Source organism: Heteronotia binoei, chromosome 11 (assembly GCF_032191835.1).
Source record: "Heteronotia binoei isolate CCM8104 ecotype False Entrance Well chromosome 11, APGP_CSIRO_Hbin_v1, whole genome shotgun sequence".
NCBI lineage: Eukaryota > Metazoa > Chordata > Lepidosauria > Squamata > Gekkonidae > Heteronotia > Heteronotia binoei.
Genome location: NC_083233.1, coordinates 35,255,051 through 35,279,043, shown reverse-complemented (window position 1 = coordinate 35,279,043; position 23,993 = coordinate 35,255,051). Strand labels below are relative to the sequence as shown.

Below are 23,993 nucleotides of genomic sequence, written 5' to 3'. Positions count from 1 at the left end.
TGCGGTTTTGTCATCACCTGAGTTGCTTTTGTAGCTGCTGTTACTGGAATTGTGCAATGGGCTGGTAGATGGGAGATTTCTAGATCCTAGGCAAAGTCAACAGTAATCCCAGAAGGGCAGCTATATGGTCAGTTGCAATAGAGATAAAGAGTAATCTAATGGCAATATTAAAGACTAAAAAGTTTTGTTTAAATTCCAGCAGGAACTCTCATACACCTAATTCACTTCATTTGATGCCATGCAGACTGGCTCCTTGCTTCCTGAATTTCATAGCCCCTTGAGCCTGCTGTTTATTTTTTCCCACCAAACCTCCTATATAAAACATCTCCCTAGTGTGGAGCCATTGCATCCCCCTGGACCTCTTTTATAAAACCTCTCCCTAGTGCAAAGCCATTATGAAGTGGTCTCTAGTCCATAAAAGGTTATGGTGGAATAAAATTTTATGAGTCTTTCATGCCATTAGACTCCTGTTTAAAGGTATATGGGAGGGCCCACTTGGTATATTTTAGGACATCTGAGTGGAACAACACAAATACCCAGGCCCTTGGATACCAAGATAACATGGGGAAGACGTAGTATTTGTAGAGAAGAATTGATGGGAAGGATGGTGCTTAAACTTTCCATCTCCTTCTGGTTACCCCCAAACTTTCCATCTTCTTCTGGTTACCCCCACACTGAACCATTCCCTTCCCACCCATCCTTGAGCAGGAAAATCCAAATTAGCAAGGCCTGGCTTATCACTTACAGGAAGAAGGATGTCTCCCTTAAACCATACTATCCCCATATTAGTCTTCTAGGACACGCACAGTTTTGAGAGCCCCATGTTTGCTTTCTAATGTGCATTTCTGCTCTTTGCTGTAGAGGTGACGGTCAACCACTGGGCTGTGACATTTTATCTGCTAACCATATTTTGGCTAGGAATTTCCTTAAGTCTCTTGAGAAATGTTCCAGTTTTTCTCCCCTGCATCCATACAGATCTCCTCAAAAATTGTCTGAATTTCAGAACTTATATTTGATAGAAAGCACAGCCCTGGAAAGTGTAAAGTAATAATATCTTTTTAAAACCAAATCTTCATTCTTTCAAACCTCTTTGTTTGAAAAATACAGTCATGGAAACACCGAGCATCTTTTTTTATTTGTGAGGCTATTTAACATTAAATATAATTGCTTTCTTTCATTAAAAAAAAACTAAGAAAATTTGAGTTTTACAAAATCCTCTTTGCTGTTCACCCTAATTGTATCCCTTTGTTTCCCTTCTTTCCCCTTGCTCCTGATTGGCATGTTAGAGAATGAAAGGTACAGTACGCATGTTTTGGCATGGAACCTACAGATTTAGAGTAAAGAGTGGGGATGGGGTTACTTTTGCTACCATGCTATCAGACTGGATTTTAAAGAAAACAAACAAACCATCCACTTTTTTCATGTATATCAAACATCCTTAATAGAAGTTTCAAAAGCAGAAGCCTCTAAACTTTATAAAACTGCTATGTCAGACCATGGGTCCCTTAAGCTTGGTATTGTTTACCTGACTGGTAATGGCTCTCCACGGTCTCAAGCTGAAAAGGCTCTTTCTCAGCATATTACTTAAGATCATTGAACTCCAAGATGGGAAATTACAGCAGGGAGGAACATCTGGCCTCTGGGAGCTTTTCATTCACCCTTGAGCTGCTTATCAGTTTTCAAGGAGGATCAGCCGCTGAACTGTTACCTTAGCTAAAGATCAATCAATGCACCAAAGCAATTCAAACACCAGGTGCCATTCAGCATGGGAGAAAGCCACATCTGGATTTCCACCTGCCACAAGCAGCGTCCTCTAGTGGCCACTTCTCAGTATTGCTGGTTTACCCGGCTGTTCACTTATTCATTTTTAGTCTGTTTTCCCACTGAGATTCAAGGCAGATTAACAATTAAGAACAATGCAAGAGGAATGCAAACAACAGGCAGTGCGATAAAACTGGATTTGAGCAACACCCTAAACCCATATAAAGCTGAAAGTAAAGCAAGATGAGAAGATAGAAGCAACAATGCAGTAAAATTGTGTTTTGTACAACACACAGTGTCATAAAGCTGAATTACAAAATTAAAGAATAATGTAATGAAAACAGTGAATGCAATAAAAACAAATAATGCAATGAAATAAATATATTATATGGGTGAGCTGGAAGTGACATAGAAAAACTAGCACCAGAAACAGGAAAAGTCAAATATTCAGCTGAGAATTCTTTAAGAGAGAGAGAGAGAGAGAGAGAGAGAGAGAGAGAGAGAGAGAGAGAGAGAGACCAGGCAGAGATTCAGATGTTACCCTCAAGCCAAAACATTTCTCCACCCCTGTAGATGCTAGAGATTAAACCTGGTGCCTTCTGCGCGCAAAGCCTGTGCTCTGCCACTGAGCCACATCTGTTCTTGCAGACAAAACTCAAATGAAGAATTAAACTCAAACATTTCAAGAGGTGGGGGGCAGGCATCATAGCTATGTAAATAATAAATTACCAAATCAGTAAGAAGAATTTGATAATGGTCAAGTGGAGCTGTGTTCTAAGATTATTTGTTCCATGAAAAGATACTAACTAGCCCAGGCAAGCCTGATCTCATCAGACTTCAGAAGCTAAGCAGGGCTGACCCAGGCAAATACTTAGATGGGAGACCTCCTTGGAATACCAGGGTGGGGATGCAGAGGCAGACAAGCAAGCCACCTATCTGAAACATCCAAGCCCCACTAGGGATGGCTGGAAGTCAGCTATGACTTCCAAGCACACACATGCACACACACAAATACCAAAAAAAGATACCAAGTAGCATAAAGAGGTCTCTGGATTATTTTGTTATTTTCACCCTCCCTTTAGCCAGTCTGGTGAAGTGGTTAAAGTGTAGACCAGGATCTGGGAGATCTGGGTTTGGATCTCAACTCTGCCATAAAAAACTTACAAGGTGATTCTGGGCCAGTCACATACTCTCTGTCTAACCTACCTTAAAGGATTGTTGTGAGGATAACATGGATGAGAATGATGTAAGCTGCATCAGATGCCCATTGAGGAGAAAAGCAGGGCGTAAATGAAGCCAATAAATAAATAATATGTTTTCATCTAGTGCATCAGTTTATCCATAACTGTGCAGTCCTAAGCAGTGATACCTTTCTAAGCCCATTGGCTGAAATGGATTTCGAAGGATGTAATGCTGTTTAGACTGTAAATGGTCCTTCAGCATCTCTGACCAAGTCTTCATGATAGTTTTAATGTACTATTGAGAACACTACATGTGGGAAACAGATCTCTTTTCTTTGGTGCAGGGCCCATATTCATGAGTCATTCAAAGTGAAACAAATCCCCTTTTTAACAAATGTGAAATGTCTAGAATTTTTAAAATCAAGCCTGTGAGTGTACTGTTATTAGGGCTTTTGTTTTGAATGTATCAGTCTAATACAACTATGTAAATATGTCCCACAAAAGTTACTAACTTGCAGATGGGGCTGTATCTTCATGTATGTTAACCATTTGTGGCAAACCAGTAGCTGGAAAGGCAGGGGGTGGCTCTTTACCATTTTACAAAAATTGCATCGACTGTTTATCTGGAGCCAGTCCTTTACTCGCTATTGGCAGCTGGATCAGTTCGCTATTGGCAGCTGGGGTCCATTCTCACCTCATGTGCTGTTGTCCTGCTCCTCTGTGCTTTGTACCACCTCACCAGGAACCAGGCCCTCTCCAAGATAAGCTTTTTGCCTGGGGATTATTAGGAAAGGGACTGAAAATAAATGGCCAATATTGTGATGCCCCTGTATAGATCCATGGTGCTTCCTCATTTGGAATATGTGTGTAGTTCTGGTCACCAGATCTCAAAATGGATGTTACCAGGGCTTTTTTGTAGCAGGAACTTCTTTGCATATTAGGCTGCACACCTCTGATGTTGCCAACCCTCCGAGAGCTTACAGGGCTCTTCTTACGGGGCCTACTGTAAGCTCCAGGAGGACTGGTTACATCATGGGGGTGTGTCCTAATATGCAAAGGATTTCCTGCTACAAAAAAAGCTGTGGATGTTACACTGGAGCAAAGTACAGAAGAGGGCAATCCAGAATGACTAGAGGGTTGGAGCACCTTTTCTAGGAGGAAAGGCTGGAGAGTCTGGGGACTTTGCAGTTTTTTTTAAAAAGGATGAGTGAGGTGAGATAGGGGGTTATAAAATTATACATGTAGTGCAGAAAGTGGATATAAATCTCTCATAATATTAGAACTTGGGGACACCCACTGCAGTAGATGGGGAGTAGATTCGCTTTAAACAAAATGAAATGCTTCTTTATGCAACAAGTTGGCTTTTAAAAGGGATTAGGCAGATTCATGGACAAGATACCTACCAATGGCTACCAGCAAACCACTGAATACTAGAGCTAGGAGGCAACATCAGGAGGAGACTTAGCTTCTGTGACCTATTGTTGGCCTTCCAGGGCAGCTGGTTGGCTGCTCTGTGAAACAGGATGCTAGATTAGGTGGACCACTGGTCTGATCCAGCAGGGCTCTTCTTATTCACCCTGCCTTTTTTGGTAGCTGTGTATCCTCCCTGCCCTCTAGGGAGCTCTATAGCTATGGTGGGGCCCAGGGAGGCCAGGTCGCTCTGTTTAAACCCCCCCTTCCCTCTGTACGCCCCCTCTCTATTGGAGGGCCTCCAATATGTTCTAATTCGGCAGCAGGACCGGAGGAAAAGGGAGGGAGAGCAAGCACAAGAGACAGCAATAAGAGCGAGAGAGCAGGAGAGAGCGACAGCGAGAGAGAGCGATAGCGAGAGAGTGAAGGGGAGAGCAAGAGAGCTGCAGCAAGGGAGAGAGAGAGAGCTGGGCTGGATGGGCTGACTGACTGCTGGAGGGAAGAAGCAGCCAAGCCCCGCAGCCCCCCCCCCATTTTTTTTTAATCTCCAGGGCCCCTCCACCTCAAATTTTCTGGCTTTCTGGTTCTAGGGGTGTGAAAGCTTCAAGTACCTCTCCTTTTACCAAATCCCTGTTCCTTCTTGTTGCATCTCTTTCTAATCCCTGTTAATATGTGGAATGATTTTTTTAAAAATATATAGTAATAAATTGTACATTGTGTATAATTGCAGCTGAGAGGATTGTAAAACATACATTTAACAATTAGTATGTTGGAAACACCATTCAAGTCATGACTATCCTTCTTATTCTTGCTGTTTTTCTTTCATCCATGAAAATCTCTGGACTGCATCTCTTAAAACTACAGATGGTGGCTTCCAGCTTTTAACATATGTGTACGTGTAGCAGGGCATTTTTTGTAGCAGGAACTCTTTTGCATATTAGGCCACACATCCCTGATGAAGCCAATCCTCCTGGAGCTTACAGTAGACCCTGTACTAAGTGCCCTGTAAGCTCTTGGAGGATTGGCTACATCAGTGGATTGTGGCCTAATATGCAAAGGATTTCCTTCTACATAAAAAACCCTGTGCATATGTGTGGATATCATTGGATAAACAACACTAGCCTTTGACCCTAGCAATGATAAACTGCTTATACCAATGTACTGCTGCTGCTTATTTATTTCTCATATGGCAGAGTTACACACAGGAAATAAATAATAATATAAAATATGTAACCAAGCTGATACAATGGGTATGCAGACCATTTGGGCAGTGTCCCTAAATACTAATAGCTAGATTTGTAGTCCACTCAGTTGCAACTGGGAAGAGTTAAAAGAGCTCCGTCACATCACCCTGGAAAGCACAATACTCACATTCCTGTGACAGATGGAAAAGAGTTTGGTGGGCTGCACCACAATCACATTCAGGTCCTAATATTTTGCCTCTTTTAAACAACAGGTCTGCACAGCTGCCAAAGCCTGTTTGTATTCTATTAGCCATAGGGCCAGCTCCCCTGCTAGGCAAACTAGGTGGTTGCCTAGGGCGCCAGCAGGGCGGGGGCGGCAAATTCGGCCTTCCGCTCCCTAGGCAAACACCTAGTTTGCCCCCCCCCTCGCGCCTCATCCTCCCTCCCTTCCCCACCCCATGTCAGTTTCAATGCCGGAACTGCTCTAGTGCCACATTCCAGCTATCTAAAGTGTCCCCCCCTCGATAGCTCGATCGACGGGATAAAACCATGCCGCAGGGTTGTGCTCACACTTACTGGATGGGAGAGGAGTCAGTGGCAGCGGAACCACCCTTTCAGGACGCTGGTCCTGACAAACTGTGAGTGCGGCCCCGCGGCACGGTTTTACTCGTCCATTGATCGATCGGCACGGGGGGCTTTAGATAGCCGGAATGGGTGCTAGAGCTGGTTCTAGAATTGAAACTGACATGGGGTGGGGGAGGGAGAGAGCACTGTGGGGAGGGGGCACCAGGCAGCAAGTCTGCCTAGGGCGCCATGGGGCATCAGGTCGCCCCTGATTAGCTATCTTCCACACTTTATATGCAATGCAAAGTCAAATCCTGATGGTCTCTTATTGGTATTTATCAGGTTACGGGTATTGAATGGAACTGATTGCATCCATGTAACCTTTAGATAGTATAATGAGCAGATAAAATGACCTAGTACTCTAAGGAAAGATACTATTCTAGGTGGAAAGTAGGATATTCCCACCTAACTTTTTGCTCCTTCCTTCCCATTCCGCTAATTGTACAATAGTAACCATGAAGATATAAATTGATTGATTGTATGAAGGTCCTTTTGGTTCTTCTTAAAGTTCTTTCCTATGTAGACGGGAGCCCTTTGCATGCATGCTTAGAGACAAAGCTGTAGTAAAGTCAGCAGGGCTTGCTTTGGGGTAAACCACTTAGGCCTTTAATGGTTTCCCCAAAAAAGCCCAGCAGGAACTCATTTGTATATTAGGCCACACCTCTGATGTCAAGCCAGCCAGAACTGGGTTCCTGTGCATTCCTACTCAAAAAAAGCCCTGGGTTTTCCGTGTTGTTGTTATTACCTTTAATTTGTATCCCGCCCTCTCCGCAAGCGGACTAAGAGCAGCTAACACTCAGTTCAAAACTTCAAGTAATAAATACAATTAAACAGTTCAAAACTTCAAACAGTAAGTACAGTTAAAACATTTTAAAACATTTTATAGTGCTGTTAAACAACAACCTAGGTGGGTTCGTCCTTTACTAACAGTGAACCCGTAGTGATTCCAATTTCTCAGTAGTGTAGGGTGGCAGTCCCCTCTCGGTTTAGATGCCAAAGGCCTGTCGAAATAACTCGGTTTTGCAGGTCCTGTGGAATTGAGAGCGGTCCCACAGGGCCCTTATGGCCTCTGGGAGTGCATTCCATATTTCAGGTGCTGCCACTGAGCAGCCCTGGACCATGTAGAGCACAGCCTGGCCTCCCTTGGTCCGGGGATGGACAATAGATGTTGCGTCCCTGAACGCAGTGCTCTCTGGGGAACATGTGGAGAAAGGCAGTTCCGAAAATAGACAAAATTCAGAACGCAGAGAAATATTTAATTCTTTTATACCCCATCTTTCTTCCTAATGGGAACCCAAGATGGTTTATGTCATTTTCCTCTCCTCCATGTTATCCTCACAACAAGCTTGTAAGATAGGTTAGGCTGAAAGAGTTTTGACTGGCCCCAGGTCACTCTGTGAGCTTCCATAGCTCAAGTGGGGATTCAAACCCGGATCTCCCAGATACTAGTGTGAAACTCTTAACGACTACACCACATGGAGTGAGAGAGCATTACATCTTTAGAAAGCAGTGCAGCAAGAGCAGGAAAATACATACAGCAAGCTGATAACGTAGCCAGGACCAGATTAACAATTAGGCAAAGTTGGCACTGGCCTATGGGCCTGCAAACCTTTAGGGGCCCTGGGCTGACTATCCCCCCACCCCGGTTTTTCCCCTGCTTGCAGCCCTCCCGGCCTGTATGCACAGCCAGCAACTGAGCTGCTCTTTGCCTGACTTGCCTGGTGTGGCTGCTGCTGGCATTGTTGTCAAGTTTGGCGCTCTCTGCCTTTCCCCCACAGCTTTGTCAAAGGGGCTTTGTAGAAGGTGTCTACAGGCTGCAGTGGGGGCTGTGGGCGGCGGGGCAGGTGCTCCAACTGTGAGATAATTTGCGAGGGGGCCCCAAGATTTTGACTGCCTAGGGGCCTCCAAAGGGTTTAATCCAGCACTGAACATAGCCCACCTTACAAATGCTTTTCTGAACCATGCCCACCTGACCCATGCTACTATTAATTGCAAAAAAGATGGGCCACGGCAAGCATGGAGCAAAAAAAAAAAAAAAGCAAAAAAGTTGTCTCTTGTTTTTTTGCTCCATGCTACCACCAGCGGTGTCCAAACCAAGCTCCTGCCAAGGCTGTCAACTCCTAGCTGGCACAGGAGAAGGCAGTGAGCGCAGTCTGCTTGGGCTGACCCTAATCCTGCATGTGTTTTCAAAGTACATTTGTGATGGCTTGAAATCTGCCTGCCAGAGCCTACACAGATGAATGCAGTATCCCAGAGTGAACTCACTTGCTCCAGGATAGCTGCATCTGTCAACTCCTAGTTGGCACAGGAGAAAGCAGTGAGCACAGCATGCTTGGGCTGACCCTAATCCTGCATGTGTTTTCAAAGTACAGTTGTGATGGCTTGAAATCTGCCTGCCAGAGCCTACACAGATAAATGCAGTATCCCAGAGTGAACTCACTTGCCCCAGGATAGCTGCGTCTTCCAGCTGAGCAGTAAGGAGGATTATGCCACACATCTGTTGTTAACTAGCATCCATGCAGAGTCGCTCTGTCTCACAGAAAGAGGCTGGAGGAGGCTGCTGGCAAAAGTGTGCTTTTAAGAAGGGGGAGACGACCAAGGTTGTGGTCTGTAGGAAACAGCTTGTCTTTTGCTACTAGCTCTTTGCCCTGAGACAACCCTTTCCACTGCAGAGCTGGAGGTGAAAGTTCAAACCCTGAGACCTAAGAGCCCTTAGATCTTGATCTGATCCAGCAAATCAATTCTTATCTATCATCAGCTTGTTGTGCATGTCTAAACAAGCTGTAATTTGGCTCTTCATAATCTGTCTACAGGGAGTCCCACTGAATAAGCCCATCCCTTTGGATAATATGAAGATTATTCTAAAGTTTTCTCTAGGGATGTGGTGGTGTCAGTTTCCCAAGCCCCTTCTTCCTTTGGAGAACAGTAGCACTGAATCTCAGAAAAAAACAGAATTGCTATTTGCTTCCTGGGAACTTTGATTGAGGGCTGTGGAATTTACATTTCTTTTGACCTAAGAGGACTTCGTTATTTGCAAGGGCCCCTGTATCAGCCTAGTCCTAAAAGGATTCTGTGTTCTTATTTTAGGTTTCAGATTAAGTGAAATGAACTCCTTGGGTTCTGCCCTGTAACTTTTTTTCTAATCCCACATTAGCAAACTGGGACAGTCCTAATCTTTCTAGCAAAAAATATAGTTTTAAAATATATTTATTCTAGATGGGCTGACAAAACACATGAACACATGAAGCTACCTTATATTGGCAGACAATCAAGGTAATGATAATTATCATATAACAGTGTATGTAGTGTAGCCAGGAGATCATAAGATTATCTGGCAGCCAAAAGTTCTAGGTCTTTTAGTGTCATGCCCCACTATGTAGTGAGCTAGACTTATTTTCAAGGCAAAAGATGTTTCAGAGGTGGTTTGCCACTGCCAGTCTCTGCATCACAACCCTGGTATTCCTTGGAGGTTACCCTTCCAAATACTAGCCAGGGGTGATCCTGCTTAGCTTCCAAGATCTGATGAGATTGTGCTAGCCTGGGCTATCGAGGTCAGGACAAGGTCAGTATAGTCTACTTTGATTGGCTCCACCTCTCCAAGTCTTTCTGTCTCACTAGTTTATCCTTTTAAATGGGGATTGAATTTGGGACCTTCTGCATACAAAGCAGATGCTCTACTACTGAGCCATGGTCCTTCCCCTGTTATTTAAGTGCTGCTTTTTGGAACAAAAGTCCCCCCCCCCCAAGCTGCTTTTGATAAGGAACTTTTAATTTTAATCATGGAGGCACTTGGGAATTTTTATACTGCTGAATTTAACTGATTTATATTCAGTTAACTACAAACTTTTATCTGAATATGTAAAGAAAAAGAAGATTATGCCGAATTGAACATGACACTATTAGGTAAAATTGATAGTATCAAAACTTTTATATCACCTAAATATCTATTTTTATTTCAGAATTAACTTACGTTGCACAAAAAGATTTGACGAGTTGGCAGTCACAATTAAATTCCTTTTTGCTGTCAAAGAAAAAGCCTAGGATTTCTTTTCACCGAATAAGGCTGGTACACCTGGGAGGACTGGGCTATTCTAGCTTAGGAAAATACTATCATAAAAACATAAGCACATAGGAACATAAGAGAAGCCATGTTGGATCAGGGCAATGGCCCAGCCAGTCCAACACTCTGTGTCACACAGTGGCCAAAACAAGTGCCATCAGGAGGTCCACCAGTGGGGTCAGGACACTAGAAGCCCTCCCACTGTGCCCCCCCAAGCAGCAAGAATACAGAGCATCGCTGCCCCAGACAGAGTTCCAACAATACGCTGTGGCTAATAGCCACTGATGGACCTCTGCTCCATATGCTTATCCAATCCCCTCTTGAAGCTGTCTATACTTGTAACTGCCGCCACCTCCTGTAGCAGTGAATTCCATGTGTTAATTACCCTTTGAGTGAAGAAGTACTTCCTTTTACCAGTTCTAACCCAACAGCAATTCCTTGAATGTCCATGAGTTCTTGTACTGTGAGAAAGGGAGACAAGTACTTCTTTCTCTACTTTCTCTATCCCATGCATAATCTTGTAAACCTCTATCATGTCACCCCTCAGTCGATGTTTCTTCAAGCTATAGAGCCCCAGGCATTTTAATCTTTCTTTATAGGGAAAGTGTTCCAACCCTTTAATCATTCTAGTTGCCCTTTTCTGCACTTTTTCCAATGCTGTAATGTCTTTTTTAAGGTGCGGTGACCAGAATTGTACACAGTATTCCAAATGAGGCTGCACCATCGATTTATACAGGGGCATTATGATACTGGCTGATTTGTTTTCAGTTCCCTTCCCAATAATTCCCAGCATGTCATTGTCTTTTTTTATTGCAATCGCACACTGTCTTGACATTTTCAGTGAGTTATCTACCATGACCCCAAGATCTCTCTCTTGGTCAGTCTCTGCCAGTTCACACCCCATCAACTTGTATTGGATGTTTTTACATTCAGTTTGATTCAGAGTTTTAGAGTCTTCAAATCTCCTGCCACTCATCCACTTTAATTATTTTCCTTTTACATTCAAGCGTTTCAATTTCGGGGGGTGGGGTGTCTCTGATCAGAGGGCAGTTGGAATACCAGTGCTTAGTTAAATGTATACGATTGCTTGGAAATCGTGTCAACACTGCAAAAACAATACAAATTTAAATGACTAGATGAGGCAAGCAATGATATGTAAAAATTTCAACTCAGTTCTCATGCAAATTACTGCACCTTATGGTGGTTTTTGGGTTTTTTTGGTTAAAACAATTTTATTAATTTGCAATATATTGTTGTAATAATAATCTTTAAGAAAAATTAAGAATAATACAACATCTTGTGGTGGCTTTGGAGGAGTATTTTAAAACGCAGGAAAACTTTTACAAGTTTGAAATGCCCATAGAGAAAAAAACAGACCAAAACTAGTCTCGAGAAAAATGCTTTTGTGGTGGCGTCGAAATCCATCTCACTGAAACAAATGTAAATGTCTCGGGAAGCAACAATGTGAAACAATTATGAGAACGTTATGTAATGTAAAAGGTGAGTTTACAATGCGGAGATGGAGAGTCGCAAACTGCCAGCGTAAAAACACCCTTTATAGTTAAGATTTTTTGCCCCAATGTGCATTACTTTGCACTTTGCCATGTTGAACTTCATTTGCCACATCAATGCCCACTTGCCCAGCCTTGACAGATCCCTTTGGAGTGCCTTACAATCCTCTCTTGTTCTCACCACCCTGAACAATTTAGTGTAATCCACAAACTTAGCCACTTCACTGCTTACTCCCAACTCCAGATAATTAATGAGCAAGTTCAAAAGCATCGGGCCCAGTACTAAGCCCTGCGGTACCCCAAGCAGCACAACTAAAAAATGTAACTTTAAGCTTCCATAATAGATCTAAAAGCATGGATTCAAACAGAAAACACACACACACACCATTCACCTTCATGAAGAATTGTGGAATCCAGATAATGAAAGGCAAGTGAAAACTATCACTAATCCCTTCTTGAAATGTACTCTTGGCTTGTGGTATAAGCACAGAAATACAAAGCTCCAGCAACTTCTCCGATAATGCCCATTTTAGGACAAACCTGGTTTATTCCAGGGAAATCAATAACGGACTTTACAATCTGGAGAGAACACAAAATTTCAAGACTGATAGATATTTCAACTGAGGACCAGATTAGTACACAAACACAATTTTTAATTCCTTAAAAGCCAAATATTGAAGGCACAACCACAAATTATTCCTGTGAGAAGGAAAAATGGGAGGAGCCTAAAGAATCCAAGGTGGCTCCATAGACAGCTCTCTAAAGACTTGAGAAATATGTCTCTTTAGGAAATGGAAGGAGGGCCTTATAACCCAGGATGAATACAAACAAATAACCAGTGCTTGTAGCAAAAGAGTTAGGAAAGCTAAAACTCAGTATGAGTTTAGGCTAACAAGATATGCTAAAAACAAAAGAAAAGCGTTCTTAAGTAAGAACAAGGACATGGTAGGCCCATTGCAAGGACAGGAAAGTGAAATTGTAACAGGTGATGAAGAAAGGGCAGAATTGTTCAATTCCTACTTTTCCTCAGTCTTCTCTTGTGAGGGGAATGGTGTTCAACATAGAAAAAACAGGGTGGGGAAAGAAAATATGAAGGAAGGGAGTTGCAGCCCAGGATCAGCATAAGGGTAGTACATAAACACCTACTTTCTTTAAATTAAACTATGTCCTCAGGGCTAGATGAACTGCATCTGAGGATACTAAACGAACATGTGGATGTAATTTCTGAGCCTTTGGCCATTATTTTTGAGTATTCTTGGAGAACAGGCAAGGTGCCAGAAGACTGGAGGTCAGCAAATGTTGCCCCCATCTTCAAGAAGGGGAAAAAAGAGGATTCAGGTAACTACAGACCCGTCAACTTGACGTCTTTACCTGGAAAAGTTTTAGAACAAATCCTCAGTCAGTTCTTGAGCATTTAGAAAAGATGGCTGTGATTACTAAGAGCCAGTTTGGGTTTCTCAAGAACAAGTAATGTCAGACTAACCTTATCCTTTTTTTTTAGAAAGTTACTATCTTGCTGGATCAGGGAATGTTGTAGACATAGTTTATCTTGATTTCAGTAAGGATTTTTATAAGGTTCCACATACTATTCTTGTTGAAAAGGTAAAATATAGTTTGTATCCTGTTGAATCTGTAACTGGTCGACAGATTGCACCCAAAGAGTGCTTATGAATGATTCCTCATCTTCTTGGAGAAGAGTGACAAGTGGAGAGCCCAAGGATCTGTCCTGGGGCCTGTTCTGTTCAACATCTTTATAAATGATTTGGAATAGAGGGAACGCTTATTACATTTGCAGATGACACTAAACTGGAAGGGGTCACAAATACAGTAGAAGACAGAGAGACAGGATACAGGATGATCTTGACAGGCTGAAAAACTGGGCTAAAACCAATAAAATTAAGATTAGCAGTGATAAATGTAAATATCTGCATTTAGGTAGGAAAAACCAAATTAATAATTATAGGATGGGGGATCTTGCCTTGACATTAGTATGTACAAAAAAGATCTAAGGGTCTTAGTGGACCATACACTGAATATGAGTCAGCAGTATGCTGTGGTAGCTAAAAAGGCAAAATCAATTGTGGGCTGTATCAACAGAAGTATAGTGTCCAGATCACGTGAAGTGATGGTATCACTTTGCTCTGCTCTGGTTAGACCTCACCTAGAGTATTGTGTTCAAGTTTTGGGCACCACAATTTAAGAAGGATACAGACAAGCTGGAATAAGTCCAGAAGAGGGCAACAAAGATGGTGAGAGGTCTGGAGACCAAGTCCTACAAAGTAAGGTTGAAGGAGCTGGGTATGTTTAGCCTGGAGAGGAGGCGGCTGAGAGGTGATATGATCATCATCTTCAAGTACCTTAAGGACTGTCATATAGAGGATGGTGCAGAATTCTGTTGCCCCAGAGTGTTGGACCACAACCAACAGGTTGAAATTAAATCCAAAGAGTTTCCGGCTCAACATTAGGAAGAACTTCCTGACAGAGTGGTTGCTTAGTGCAGGGGTGGCCAACGGTAGCTCTCCAGATGTTTTTTTGCCTACAACTCCCATCAGCTCCAGCCAGCATGGCCGATGGCTGGGGCTGATGGGAGTTGTAGGCAAAAAGCATCTGGAGAGCTACTGTTGGCCACCCCTGCCTTAGTGGAACAGGCTTCCTCGGGAGGTGGTGGGCTATCCTTCCTTGGAGGTTTTTAAACAGAAGCTAGATGGCCATCTGACAGCAATGCTGATTCTGTGACTTAGGCAGATCATGAGAAGGACGGTAGGAAGGGATGCATCAATGTTTAGTTCTTGTGGCCCCTTCTTACACACCCAGGGAAATGCTAGTTGACACTTTGGGATCAGTCAGAAAATTTTCTCCAGCACAATTGACAAGGGATCCTGGAGGTTTTTGCCATCTTCTGGGTATGGAGCAGGGGTCACTGGGGAATGTATATATGGGGGGAAGGTATTTGTTAATTTCCTGCATTGTGCAGGGGGTTGGACTAGATGATCCTGGAGGTCCCTTCCACCTCTATGATTCAGTGATTCTAACTTGATAAGAAATATAAGATAGTACTGCCATGGTTGCAAGACCATCAGGTTCACCATCCACTATGTCACATCATTCCTAATATACAAATTAATAGGCAGCTAACATCATTTTAATATCTTGTTGAAGAAAGCAATACGAATACAAAGGGAGTAATTTCTAAACTATATACTTTACTAAATACCAAGCAGTGGACACAACAAACAAGCCAGCAACATTCTTGGTCTAAAGATTTTAACATAAATATCACTGAGACTATGGAAACACATATGGATATTGCCATTATACAAATCCAAATAAACTAAAATTTTAGTTTATAAAACTTCAACATTTTAAAATGTATGCTCAATGGTATATGACACCATCCATCCTCTATTATAGTTAAACAAAATCCTGCTTGTTGGAAGGGATGTGGCAAGTTAGGATGTTACACCTCAAACAACTTTTTATTGGGGAATATTAATATTTCTTAGCTCAAAATGGTAGGCCTACGAGAGGTGAGGTGTATAGGATCTATGTCTTTGTCTACAGAGATAGACCACTGAAAATCCTTTGGTTAATAATGGATTTTATTATAGCATAGGTTTCAAATAGTTACATCCCAATCAAACAATTTCAAGCATACAAGAGGAATTATAAAAGAGGTTAGCTGAATAAGCAGGATGGGGGAAGGTGATACAATACCTATATCTTTGCAGGGTAGACTCAGTCAGAGGAAATGCAAGGCCTCTGGAGGGAGATTTCTCTTGAGAGGAAGGAGGGGTGAGGGTAGGAAGGGGGTGGAGGAAGGAGAGGATGAAGGGATTCCCTTTTTCCTTCCTTTTTCTTCTTCTTCAACCAGCTTTCCTGCTCTTACGCTACGCCTGACAGGTTGGGTTGTCTGTTTTCTAGGGTAAATTACGTCACATCACTCAATTAACCTACCCAATGAGGGGGCAGTGTGCCACACCAATGGAAAATTGGGGTGTCATTTGTGTAATATCCAATCAGAGACCATTCGTATCATAGATCCATACCCCAACATAGGCATTTTAATTACACTGGCCAAATGACTTTATGGCCTTGTTTTTCCCAAAACTGGTTCCTTTGAAGCTCCCCAAAAGTGATAGATTTCTCCCTTAGTGTCAAACATGGATGGGCATCCATCAAGTGGTCAGGGGACTGAATGACTTTGATGGCCTTAGCAATTAATTAAAGAAAAATAGAAACTTTGTTAAGAGTCAAAATTGTGATATCAGTTTATAGGTTATACCACACATTCACAACAAGAGGAGTGCTTAGCCTCTAACCTTTGTGTTCCTGCTGTCTCGTCCTGAGGATTACCAGATACAAGCCATTTATTTGTGTTGGAGGTTTCCTGGGTCATATGCTTTGATAACAGGACTTTTAAAGGTTGCCAAAAGAGAAGGAATTTTTATGGCACTGTCCACCAGTCTCTCTGAGCCCGGAACTCTTCATTCCCAGGAGCAGAAAAATGGATGCTTCTCAACCTTTCAGCTGGCATCATGTTTGTCTGGCTTGTGAACCAGAATCACACTACAGACCTGCTTTGGGGTCAAGAAGGAACTGGATTTGTCTCCCTTATGTGCAAGAAAGACCATTCCAATTCAAATGGGCATTGCTGTATCCAATTAATATTCTAGGGTTACATTGCAATATCACATTCCAGGGGTGCATGGCTTGGGAATAAGTACAGGGGTGTCTTCCTGGGTATCAAGGAGATTTCTTGTACTGCTGGTGGGCATGTTCCAAAGTGGCTAAATTTTGGGGAAAGATACAAGGAGTGAGATGGTAAGACAACATATCCCAAAGACTCCTGAATCTATTTTACTCAATATATGGCTAGATAATTTATTTTCTAAAATGACAGCTGAACTAATTTCATTACTTTTACTAGCAGGAAAAGTTGTGTTGGCTCAATGTTGGAAAACAGAAAAAATTCTAACTCTTAAACGTTGGTTTACAAAGCTAGGGACATCGTGGTACAAGATAAACTTGCTACTCGGTTAATTCAAATGGATAGTCCTCAAATTTCAAACTGTTTTATGGAAAAACAGTTTGTTTTTTTCCAAATATGTTACTGACCAGACAGAAGTGTGAACTACCAAGCAGATATAAGGATTTTATTTTTGATTGAATGCCTTTTCAAGGATACATTTGTGCTTAAGAGTTTACTTATTTCAGTATTGTTTTGTATCTTTCCTATATATTGTATTGTTAAAAATAAATTTTAAGTTTTTAAAAAAATAGCACCAAGTGAGAAGGGTCAGATCAACTAGCCCAGTAATCCTCTGCCAGCATATCCCAAATGCTTGCTAGACAAGGAACATTTTTACCATCCTCCTAATAGGAAGGGTATCAAGGCATGCCTCAAAGAGGAAAGCATTCCACAGTACAAAGGCCGTGTCATGTATTGCTATCTGCCAAACTTCCATGGATGGGGAACACATAGCAGGAATAATTCCATTAAGTCAGGAGGCTTAAAATTTTGTGACTCTGTTTAGGATTGCATTGTTTTGGCTTTGAAGGTCACAACTGAATTGGTGCAGAAACAAATTGGTCACTGCTGAAGATGGAGAAAAATCTCCGAAACTGCTACTGATTTCAGACACTAACCCTGCGATTCCATTTTGGAACAGTTGATGACCGATTTCACACTCACGCCGCTCTCAGGTTCATCTTCTCAACGCAATTTCCTTCCGATGTCTCACTATCTGCCCCAGGGCTGCAGCAAGCATCGGCATTTTCATGCAGTAAGCAGAAGCTGCTAAAAACCAGTTTCTGTTTGCTGCGCGAAAATGCCAATGCTTGCTGCAGCCCTGGGGCAGATAGTGTGAAATTGGAAGGAAGCCCCACTGAGAAGACGAACGTGAGAGTGGTGTAAGGTCAGTGTGAAATTGGTCCTTGTTTCCAAGAATGCTTCAAAGGCAGTCCCATCTGCCACTTTGGTGGCAGCCTTTGAAAAATGGCCCAGTGTTATACCAGGTTGCTGGAAAGAAACAATACAGGAGCAACACACATTAAAAAGTATGAAATTTTGGCATAGCTTGATTGAATGAGGCTAGGCTGTAACCAGAGAAATCCACACAGCTGTTTCAGGCAGCAGTCCTATTTGGGTTTAGGCATGCCAAAGCCCTTTGATTTTAGTGAGCTTATAACTCTCCTTAGGATCAATGGTTTGTTTGTGTTTTTAATTTTGAGTCCTGTGCAGTGTTTCTAGTCCCGATGGTTCTTGACAAGCTGCTAGCTTCAGTTGATAGATTAACAGTGCATTCTTGCGCAGCATTATGGAACCCAGAGTCCACTGGGTCTGGACGAGAGTAATTCTGCATAGGGTTGCATTGCAAATAACAAAAAAATGCACCAGGCATTCTTAGGAAGGATTATTCAGAAGCAGGGCTTTTTTGTAGCAGGAACTTCTTTGCATATTAGGCCACATACCCCTGATGTAGCCAATCCTCCAAGAGCTTACAGTAGGTCCTGTAAGAAGAACCCTGTAAGCTCTTAGAGGATTGGCTACACTAGGGGTGTGTGGCCTAATATGCAAAGTAGTTCCTGCTACAAAAAAAGCCCTGCTCAGAAGTAAACACCACTTTGTTTAATGATACTCACTTTGAAGTATGCATGCAGATGACTGAAGCTTTAGTTGATTAATTGGTGGGGAGTACTGTTATCCCACTAAAGGAAATTTAATCAGTGAGGTTGAGTAAAGGGCTCATGCCTTTATTTTTTTGGATCTGGTAGGTAATCATAAAAAGGAACAAAAAGAAAATTCTAACATGGAGCAGCTTTTGCTTATGTAATTATTAACAAGTTGAAACTTCTTTCAGTCACTTAGAAAGGCCACTGCATTGATACTACAGAGACAGGAAACTGTACTGGATTTCAGTGGAATCCACAAGTTGCTTAAAACGCAAATGATTAATTGGCTAAAAGTCAGGACGCAGAATATGATCTATGCAGGGCACATGACATAGGCAATGTAGCATGGCTCAGACCATTCACTGTCTAGAAGGGAAGTCTCCTGTACGAGTCCTGCATGAGCTGCATTCCATGATGGAGGAAAGATCGGATAAAAGTTAACTTTTTTTTTTTCCAAATCCTTGATTGACTGAGAGCTCTGCTTAAGTGCATCAGTTCAGCTGGCTCACACTCTTGGTGTTCTGTCAGTAAAGAAACTGGAGATGCAAAGAGCTTGAAATATTGTAACAAGAATCTCACACATATCATCACAAGGCAAGTGTTTGCTCAAAGGGATCACTTTAGGCTTATCACCTCTTGAATTCTATAGCAGTCTGAATTACGTGGAGCATGGGTAACAGGGACTGCCTGTATGCATATACTTCCTCCATGTGTTCTGAGTTGCATTTAAATATACAGACTGCACATACCTTCCACATGACCAGTGGCCTGGAAGGCTCCATAGTAGTATGCTGGCTGCACACAACTGTGCCATTGACTGTGCAGCCCTGAACAGAATTACTCCAGTATAGAATGGAATGATTTTGTTTAGGATTGTGATGTAAAAGTAATCAGGGACAACTTTCCAGCCATTTGGAAAGTTATATTCAATGATTAATAATGCAGGCCTAAACAGAGTTTCTTTCTAAAGTCCATTGAATTCATTGAGGTTAAAAGGATCTAACTCTGCTTAGGAATGAACTGTGGCAGTGATTAAATGGTGGTGTTGGAAAGTGCCATCAGGTTGCAGCTAATTTATGATCCTGTAGGGTTTTCAAGGAAAGAAACAAACAGATGTGGTTTGCCATTGCCTGCCTTTGTGTAGCAACCCTATTCTTTCTTGGTCTCCCATCCAAGTACCAACCAGGGCCAACTCAGCTTAGCAAGATCTGACAAGAATGGGCTAACCTGGTCTATCTGGGTTAGAGTATAAATGTGGTAACTACATTTCAATGTGAGCTGCCACCTGTGAGAAATTTGCATGACCAAAACTTTCCACAGGGGCCATCCTCCTGTTTAAATCAGACCTCAGGCTGTATCTGCAACCAGTGTTCCCTCTAAGCTGAATTAGCATGAACTAGCTCACAGATTTTTAGCCTCCAGCTCACACATTTTTGTCTTAGCTCAGGAAAAAATTGCCCCAGAGCACAATAATTTATGCAGTAGCTCGCTACTTTTATGTCAGTAGCTCACAACGTTAATAACAGTAACTCACAAAGTAGAATTTTTGCTCACAAGACTCTGCAGCTTAGAGGAAACATTGTCTGCAACAGAATGAGCTGGTAGAAGGATACCTCTCTGGAATATAGCCAGGAAGGCATATCGCTTTTCAATGCTCCTCTGTAATAAATAATCCTTTCAGGAATCCTTTCCTGAATAAATGGATCTCAATGTCACGCTAGAATAAAACAAGAGAAAGGATAGAATGGATCTCTGTAAGGAGAAGAACACTAAATAGGCTGGAGAAGCCATTTTCCAAGCCCCAACTGCCTGAGTAACAAAAAAAGATTTTTCAGGAAGCTGATACAGGAGGGAAATGTGGGAGAAAGTGGTACTTGAGATATTCCATAATCAGAAAGTTTAGGCTTTGTGTTTATTTATAGCATTTAAAGCCTACTGGGTTAATAACATACAACTAAAAATCCACAAAAACTAAGAAAGATATATAACTAAAAATTAAGCTGCAAGTGTCAAATGCTCTTCTGAATAATTTTGCCTTGTACAAACTTGGCATAATTTATATATGGTAATAACCAGTATCTTTAGAAGCAAAGAAAGATCCAGTGAAAGGGTGTCAAGATTTATTTCTGTTCTAGATAGGAGGCATTCCACACCAGTGACAGCTTCCAAACTGTCTTCAAGGGCAGCCCCATATAGGGTACATTACTGTAATCTAGTAACTGCAATGATGAGCATAACACAACGTATCAGATTCCTCCTAGCTATCATGGCCAGCAACGGCTGTAATTTTATTGTGTACTGTAACAGATTTTAATTGCAAACCACTCTGAAAACCAATCTGGCTGAAAGTCAAAGTATTTTAAATAAATAAATGGGCACTCTGTTTACTGTACTTCCCACAATACCTTATATAATGTTGCAGAACCCCTTTGGTTAGGAAACAATGCTTCTTGGGCCAAAAACTGTACACTGAACTAACCAGTAGCTTCCCTGCCAACTCATGGGCAGTCAAATCACTGGGAAGTTGTGTGTACCAGGCTGAAATGGAGAAATGCTTCACTTAGTGAGTGGTCTGAAATGGTGTGATCTCTCAGGGCTGTTGCATCTAACTTGGGCTGTGCTGCTTTACCAACAACTCAGTTATCCAATTTCTGGAACTGACAAGGTTTGATGAAAAAAAGACACTCTTTAATTTGAATGTAATTAATTCTATTGCTTCGGAACTTTTCTGTGTTCTCTTTGGATTAGGCCCAGAGTCCTTGCCTTCCTCACAATGGAGGTGTAGACATCCATTTTGCTGGCTTGGTAGACTGTTTTAAGCAGACGGTGAAGACTAAGGGAATTCTTGCCCTTTGGAATGGACTCACTGCTAACTTGCTCAGGGTATGTATTGCTGCTGTTTCACTTCATTGATGCTTGAGACCAGGGCTTTTTTTGTAGCAGGAACTCCTTTGCATATTAGGCCACACACCCCTGATGTAGCCAGTCCTCCTGGAGTTTACAGAAGGCTCTGTACTAAGAGCCCTGTAAGCTCTTGGAGGAGGGGTGTGGCCTAATATTCAAAGAGGTTCCTGCTACAAAAAAAGCCCAGCTTGAAACATATTCTTGGCACTTACGAATGGACTAGAGTTCTTTTCCCCTCCCTTGCTAGGTGTAAGTGTAAATGAGTTGTTTGAATAACTCATTATATATAGCCATTTTTCCTGTAAAACCCATGTGTACACCTAAATTCAGCCCTAAACTGAAGAGGACCAAATCATCACAGTAAATTTTTCATGGTGGATTTTCTTAATAGCTACTGGCATTTCCATTTCAGTGAAATGTCAGTACATTTGCATATCACTTAATGTTTTTAAGATATTGGTGGAAGTGCAAGACAACATACAATATAACAAAAAGCTTTCTCTCACTGTTAGGAGAAAAGTCAATTATTTAAAATTATGTTTTAGAGTAACATACTAGAACCAAACAGCTTGAAAAGGTACAGTGTAACCTTAAAACATAGCCTCACTGATGAAAATGTGATAGAGGCTTTGATGTACAAATTAAAAGTGGCAACTTTTGTTTTCACAGACTGAGTAGTGGCCTTGAAGCTTGGAGAGTAATATCAATAATTTGGGTGTTTGCTTTTTTTAAATAGGTTGTTCCTTATTTTGGGGTCATGTTTAGCACCTTTGAATTCTGCAAGCGGGTCTGTCTGTATCAAAACGGCTACATTGATTCACCTTTAAGCTACAAGCTAACACCAGGAGTAGACCAGAGTTTACAACCCCGTGAGCTGCAAGAATTAAAACTTCTTGGAAGAAAAAATGTTTAAGTCCAGAGAAGCATTCTCTTGGGACTTTGGATGTTGCAAAATGGATATTGTGGTTTATGACCAGTCTTCAGTGGAGAGTAGAAATGAAGACAATAGCTTTAAACCTCTTGTTCATAAAACCAGATTTTCATAACTGGTGACCCTCCTGCTTTGAGATGCTGCTCAAAAAGCCATAGATTGTGGCCTCCGCATACCCCTTTTTACAGTCTCAGCTAGAAAGCTAATATGGAAGGGTTATGAACCCTGTAACAGGCCACCATACATAGATGCCGGCCACCATTGAGCTGAATGAGATATAGAGTATGCAGATGATTCTTTAAGCAGATGGTGTGTCTGTTGTCATACGAGGTCTACAAACAATCTTATCTGGGGGGGGAAAGGCCAGACTAAACACTTTTTCTGGAAAAGCTGGAACTGGAAATCAAGTATCCACTGCCTTGTCTTGAAATATAAAAATTGTTATTGAAAAATAAAAGCACACACAATGGATAACAACAACAACAAAAAGCCTGAAAACGTGTTTGAAACTTGATCTCAGATCAGTGTCCAAATTAAAAACGGATTTTAAAGAGTGTTGATTTTAAAGGCTGAATAAGGGATTGTTTGTTTGTTTGATTGAAGTTGGGGGAAGACAGGCAGTGAACATGGAAACTGGAAGATTTGCAGGCATATTCTGGCCATAGATCTGAAGCATATGGTAGGCTACCCCCAGAAACAAGGAAGGGTACCTTAACAACGTCAGAACCAATAGTCCCTCTAAGCTGTGGAGTCTTGTGAGCAACAATTCTACTTTGTGAGCTACTGGTATGAAAGTTGTGAACTGCTACATAAATTAATTTGCTCTGGGACCATTTTTCCTGAGCTAAGACAAAAATATGTGAGCCGGAGGTTAAAAAACTCTGAGCTAGCTCACACTAACTCAGCTTAGAGGGAACACTGATCAGAACTCACTACACCTAGAAAACTAGCACAGGGAGAAGGCTGTCAGTATCCTGCATGAAAAGCTACCTTTCTACAGGTGGGGAACTTATCAGGTAAAATTAATTATGCAATTTCAGCCAGGCTGTACCTTGTGATATTTTTGAATGTACAAATGGGCTCTTTCAGGATAATTTTGTGACAAATTATGCTGAAGCTTTTAATGCAGTGATGAAAGCAGAAGATTTGAAGGTGCAGCAGCTTGGATCTTAAGCATAGGAGGACCAGCAGTATGTGAGACTGTGCACTTTCAGTTAAAATACCAAAATGTATAAAATAATTCCATCTCCTTCTGGTTCACGGAATATTTGTGCACATGTATCCATGATTCAGTATGGAGGAAAAAATGTAACTCTGTATTCATCAGTCATTCTAGTTGTGAATATGCATAATACTGTTGACAATTGCACTTCTAGTCTGTGCAATTTTTTTTGCATTGCATTTTGTCCAGGTGCATTTGATATTAAATGTATCTTTTCCAGATAACAAATTATGCAGTAATTAAAAGTTACACCATTTCTCATGGTGTGTTTTTATTAACAGAAGAACCCTTCTGGATCCCTCCGTAAACCATTTGCTTTTCACAGGGGCCAGCCAGATATGTCCACAAAACAGCACATGAAAGCACCTTTGAATTTTTGCATGTCATTCAAGGATGTGAAAAGTTGCTTGCGTTGAAATGAAAGAAGTACAAGTGCCTTCTCCTTTTATATCTTCCTATCCAAGTGTGGAGAAAGGAGCAGTCCTCACTCCTCCAGTAGGGGAGAACTTCTCTTCCCACAGTGCAGTACTGGG

General features: G+C 41.8%; 1 protein-coding gene across 1 annotated transcript in view; it reads left to right on the top strand.

Moving 5' to 3' along the window:
* The window catches only part of SLC25A43 (solute carrier family 25 member 43), a 29,494-nt gene extending 5,778 nt beyond the window's left edge, over positions 1-23,716 (top strand). The window contains exons 4-5 of the mRNA XM_060249926.1: positions 21,152-21,286; positions 22,044-23,716. Of these exons, the coding sequence (XP_060105909.1) occupies positions 21,152-21,286; positions 22,044-22,220 (312 nt within the window). The 3' untranslated portion in view covers positions 22,221-23,716. The remainder of the gene's footprint in view (positions 1-21,151; positions 21,287-22,043) is intronic.
* Positions 23,717-23,993: the final 277 nt, after the last annotated feature.